Source organism: Sarcophilus harrisii, chromosome 2 (genome assembly GCF_902635505.1).
Source record: "Sarcophilus harrisii chromosome 2, mSarHar1.11, whole genome shotgun sequence".
In the NCBI taxonomy this organism is placed as follows: domain Eukaryota; kingdom Metazoa; phylum Chordata; class Mammalia; order Dasyuromorphia; family Dasyuridae; genus Sarcophilus; species Sarcophilus harrisii.
In genome coordinates, this window is record NC_045427.1 from 446,739,980 (window position 1) to 446,745,979 (window position 6,000).

The window sequence follows — 6,000 nt, forward strand, 5'->3', positions numbered from 1 at the left end:
AAAATGTAAGGAGACCTTAGAGACTTATGCAATGACAATCATGTCAAGAAGAGAAAAATGAAAGCCAAAGAGTAGTTAAGTGATTTGCCAAAGTTCAGACAGTAGAAAGTCAGGATGCAGAACCTCGGTCTGCTGGCTTTCTTCCCAGGGCTCTTGTCTCTACATACATTCTTTAATGCTCAATAAAATAACACTACAATAGAAAGATTTGCTGATATTCACAAAAGATTGTAACAATGCATACAGAGATTAACTTCATATTCTGTAATCAAGATTTACTGTCTCAGACTAAATATTGAATTTAACAATACTTCCCATTTAGATTAATCTTGATGTCCATTCCGATAGAAAATGATATATGCTTTGTATTACAAATCAAATGGAACACATAAACTGTTGAATGTGTTAAGCTTAGAGATGGCAGCCTTGGAGAAAAGTTAAGAGTTAACAAGTTCTGTTCTAAACATACTCCAGTTCATCAAAAGCTGCTTCCTTCAGCCTGGTAAGAATTCAGAGATTGGCTTAAAAGTAAAAAAAGTAAACAAATTTGCTGCCCAACTATGTAAACATAGCTTTCTCTGCTATGAGCGAGTCATCCAAGGAAAGAATAAACTCCAAGAGCATGAAGGAAACTTTAAAAATTATCAAATTACTATACTTCATTTTACAGTAGAGGGAAAAAAAGCCTAAAGAAATGAAGTGTTCTGCCCAAGTATTATCTCTTTCCAAAAATGTACCAGAAAACATTTTAAACAATTTTTTAAATTATTAAAAAATAAAAATAATTTTAAAATATCAAGGGAAATGGTTCTCTTTAAAAAAATGTTTGGTTTTTATTCAATAAGACAGTAGCAACATAATGTACTTGACTAAGCACTACTCATTAGCCTCTCCAAGTTTGTTTCTTTTAGCCTCTCCAAGTTTGTTTCTTCAACTCATGCAACATCAGCTAGTATATTTTAAACTACTTGAGGATACCAACTAAGTTTCGTATCTATATGCCCCAGAATCTAGGCACAGTACTTAGCAAGAGTGGTTATTATAAAGATTTAGCTTATCTAGAAAAGGGAAAATTTGGTTTCATATAATAAGCACTTAGACAAAGATTCAATGGAGACTCGAATATACATTAAAGTAATTGCAGCAAAATGAAATTATTATTCGTATCTTTACCAAACTGTTTAAGGACTGTTTTTTAAATAAAGGGGCTACAAAAACAAATCCTTATTACTCATATCAAATTCCTGTCCCCAGAAAATAATATTCACATAAAACTTATGGGACCCATATTAAAAAAAGAATCATCAAATATCCTATCGAGAATTTTCATAAAGATGGGATAATTTAATGCCAAAGAAAGAGCATATGGTTTATGAAAATAACACTGGATTTAGGTCTCTTCTTTAATACTGTCATTGTGACTCTATTGTACTCTTTCCTCTACAATATCAAGGGATTTACTCACAACAGAGTCTTTCCCAAAATGGTTGTAAGGAAAATACTTTGTAAACCTTAAAGGATTTTGAGTTTTTTATTAATGTTTTATTATATCAACACAGTTGGATTTTAAGGATCTTATTAACAGATATTAATACATCACAATTGGAGAGGGTCTTAGAAGTTATAGCTTAGAAGTGACCTTACAAATTATCTAATCCAAAACAAAATACTATTTTCCTGATTAGAAAAGCACATAATGGCTAATTTGATTCTACTGAATGTGAAAATTAACTAAACAGTACATTTTGGACCCATCTGATTCTAACACCAAATGATACAGATTCAATAGGGAACCTAACATATCAGAGGCATTAGTTGAGAAATATTTGACAAATACCATTCTCCTTAGGTGGATTCATAGTACTGGCAAATGAAATACTACTGACACAAAACTGGATTAAGTATATACCCATCATTACTTCCACAGTCAAGGAAATAGAAGGTTTTTTGTTCTAAAGAATATACCTTTCCATATTTCTGTAAATGTGGCTAACTCTGTAACACCAAGTATAAAACTGCGAGTAAAAGAATTTATTCTGGCAATCATTTGCTGAAGGAATATTGTAACAAATTCTTTATTAAGTACTATGGATAATAAACAAAATTCTCTATCTTAGAAGAGAATAATTTTTTAGAAACAGAAAGAACCTTAAGAGATAATGTAATCTAACTACCCCAGTTAAGATCAAAAGCCCAGAAAGGTCTAGTGACTTTCTTAAGGAAAGCCATGATTAAATCTCCTGACTGAATTCAATTCTCTTCCTTGAACACTAAGCTAAGAAAAGGCCATGGATAAAGACTGAAAGAAAAAGTGAAGTCTTTTCACTTTTTTTCGAGTGCCTTAAATATACAGCTGAATTTCACTGACAGAATAATAGGAAAATAGACTGAAAGCTTGAAAGAATCTTATTAAGACCATCTACTCAACTCCCCTGATTTTAGCATAAGAAACTGAGTCCTAGAAAGGTTAAGTGACTTATGCAAGGTCACATAAGGTAATAAATGTCAGAACTGGTATTCGAAATCCTAAATTCAGGACTCTTATTACTTCTCTCAGAATATAACATGTTAAGGACTCAACAGAACTCAGAACAGAATTGTTAGCGGTGTTAAGACGTGGAAGGTTCCTCAGACCCCAGTGTTGAAAATTCATTCCACAACTGCTCCCCCTCCAATTTTTTTTTTTTTTAATTACTCACCTTCTTTGTCCGTAACAGACCAGGAATATTTTTGGAAAGGCTTATTAGATGGGAGGGGATCCATCTCCAGTACTTTGTAAATCTGACCAAAAGCTGATAGCCTGAGTGCATGCTAAAAGAAAAAAAAAAAAATCTCATATTCCCATTAAATAACATGCAATAGCCCCCTCCACCCAAATCCTGAACCACCAGTAAAAAAAAAAAAAAAAAAAAAAGACATGGTTATCAAAAGAAAAAACATCTCATCTTAAAGCCAAAAATTTAAGACTAATGGAGCAAGAGAATATGTGCTCCATCAAAACTGAATCATAAAATCAAACACAGTCTACTACTTCTCAACCTGAACAGAAATCCCCATTACAATGCCTTAGACAAGTTGTCATCTAATCTCTGCTTTTCACACCTCTAGTGATGGGGAATCTAAGTACTTTCCCAAGGAAACCCAGTATACTTTTAGATAATCAGTTATTCCTGTCTCTTATTCATTCTTCCCACTTCTGCCTTCTGAGGTCAAGTCAAAAAATTTAATTCTACTTCACGATAGGCTTATCAATAATTGAAGACCAATGTCTTCATAGCTGTCACTTCTCCAATTCCTTAATGTGGTTCTTTGTACAACACATTTTCCAAACCCACCAGCCTGATGACCTCTTTTGTAGATGCTCTCTAGGTTATCAATGCTTCTGCTATTATTTGGCTTCCAGAATTTGGAAACAACACTCCAAATTCTGTTTCATTAACATAGTGGTAAATAGTAACATTATATCTATCTGATCCTGAACACTAAAGTACTCTGAACATCATTCTTTATATAGCTTATTAGAGCACATTAGCACTTTGGTTGCAATGTCATACTGTTTTACTTTTATTGATCTTATGATTCACTAAAACCTCAAAGTCTTTTATCACATGAACTGTTGTTGTGTACCAATACCTCCCCCATCTTGTTCATGGGCAGAAATTTTTTTAGAACTCTCTATCTACTAAAATGCTTCTAAAAGAACCAATTTCAAAGGATTATTCTACTTTTACTCACAAAATGTTAGCTAGATCCAGCTCCTTGAGATTAATGTATTTTACCTGGGCGCTGTGTGTAATATCTTCTTTTTGTTGAATTGTCATATAACTCAATGCATCAGTTGGATCCCTCTCACAGGGATCATGGAGACCTGGCCCCCCTATAAGAAAAGAAGAAAAATCCCAGGTACAATTTAGGAGGCAGCTCAAGTTTGGAGGAAATGGATTCAAGTTAGCTGTTAAGAGTTAAGGACAAGACTGCATGTTCTCACATTTAACTTCTCTCCCTATTAGAATCATGAGCTTTAATAGATGCTATTAATTTAGAAAAGGCTAAAATTACATCTAATTTTGAAAAGGACATGTTTATGAGATTCAAAACTGACGGGGACCTTAGAGGTGGTCAAATTACTGGGAGGGAAAATGATTTGCCTAAGATTACAGAGAAATTTTTTGGCAAAAACTTTGCTATTAACTTTTTAGAGAGTTGACTCATCTTATCAAAAAATGTATTTGGCATTTTCCCGATCCCAAACATCTATAGGAATTATATATATATATATATATATATATATATATAAAAGCATGATTTACACTTCCCATACAAGCCCCAAATCCTTAAAGGGATCATAATATGAAAATAAGAGTATAATTTACCTGCCCACACACACATTCATAGCTACATATTTCATGATTTATTTTAAAACCTCCATGAAACAAAAAAAGTCTATTTTTCCAAACACAGATATGTAAATAAAGCAATACCACAATCAGCATCCTGCATTATTAGTACCTTTGTGTTAGTAAACAGAAAACTTGAATTATGTCTAAAAGATGGGCTTTCCAATGCAACTTTTCAAATTCCCTCACTCTTCTAAGAATTCCAAATGGAATGCCTCCCCCACACTACCGTACTGTGCAGAGCACACATTTTGCAGACATTTTAAAAATAGACAGATGAGATTTTACTTATTTTTGCTCTCAGAGTTTAAAACCCTTACCAGGAAGAAGTATTCCAGATGCCAAACACTCCATTACTCGTCTCAAAGCCTCCCCAGCGCCCAAAGGTCTATTACAGGTACCTATAGACTTTTCACATATAAGCTCTAGTGGCTAAAAGATATTAAATTACAAATTAGTACATGCATCAAGTGTTAAAAGGAATCCAGTTAAAATGTGAGCTAATAACTCACTATAAAGATTTGGACAAGTCACTTCTCCTCTCTAGATTTCAATTCTCTCATCTATAAAATAAAGGGATTAGACTAGATGATCTACAAAATTCACTTTCTGTTCTAACATTCTATGTGCTATGTTCTAACATTCACAAACTCACAGAACCACAGAGGGCAAGAACATTTTTAACATAGGATGTTAAAACAAAGACTATTAAAATCAGAAAGTGCCTTGATCATAGAATGTTAGAATTTAGGAATGTTAAAGTTGGACAACCTCAGAAAATGAAGAGTGCTTAACCATGTAACAAAGAATATCACACTAGATAAGACCTTAGAGACCAGCTAATTCAATCCCTTCATTTTAAACATGAGGAATCTGAAGATGAGAAAGGCGAAGTGACTTGCCAAAGGTTACATAGCTAGCTGGACAAACATTCAAACAGCAAACAGCATCACAAACATCACAAGAGGAAATTGTCCCAAGTGGCCTCTGCCAACCACTTAAAATAAGTAAAGGGGCATGATCATGTGACCCTTCTTAATAATATTAGATACTCATAATGATTTTAGACAGCTTAATCAGATCAGAAAAAAACATTTTCTTGATTTGTGGATTCTTTTTTTCAATTTTTGCTTCATATTATATTGATGCTGTTGCTAGAGATGACTTTTTACTTCAATGGATCTATAAGAAAGGATAAGATGAAGTCCACCATGGGAATTCCTATGTCAAATTGCAATACAATTAAGCATTAATATAAATAAACACTATATACGAATATACACATATAATGTTCACTACTATAAATTCAAGGATACCTATCATAGTTTCAAAATTTAAGAGAAAAAAAACATCCTTTTAAGATACCAGACTCAACCATTCTCAACTACAAACAATAAAAATAATTTCAAAAGGCCGAGGCTTAACGGCATTTATATGAGCATCATTATTATGTGGGCAGATTTTTTTTTATGGCTTTTGGAAATATTTTCCCAAGAAGCTCAAAAAAAAAGAGGACAACAAAGTAAGTCTTTCAAAGATAATAAAAGGAGGCATCTATTTTGCATTGAAGTACTGTGGTACTCAAATTCTAGCTGGATATTCC

General features: G+C 33.0%; 1 protein-coding gene across 11 annotated transcripts in view; it reads right to left on the reverse strand.

Annotated features, from left to right (window-relative positions):
• Positions 1-6,000, reverse strand: part of STRBP (spermatid perinuclear RNA binding protein) — a 153,665-nt gene that overhangs the window by 40,254 nt on the left and 107,411 nt on the right. For all 11 annotated transcript variants that reach the window (XM_031954274.1, XM_031954272.1, XM_031954271.1 and 8 more), the window contains 3 exons: positions 4,718-4,829; positions 3,780-3,877; positions 2,700-2,811 (listed from right to left, as the gene is read on the reverse strand). In XM_031954274.1, the coding sequence (XP_031810134.1) occupies positions 2,700-2,811; positions 3,780-3,877; positions 4,718-4,829 (322 nt within the window). The remainder of the gene's footprint in view (positions 1-2,699; positions 2,812-3,779; positions 3,878-4,717; positions 4,830-6,000) is intronic.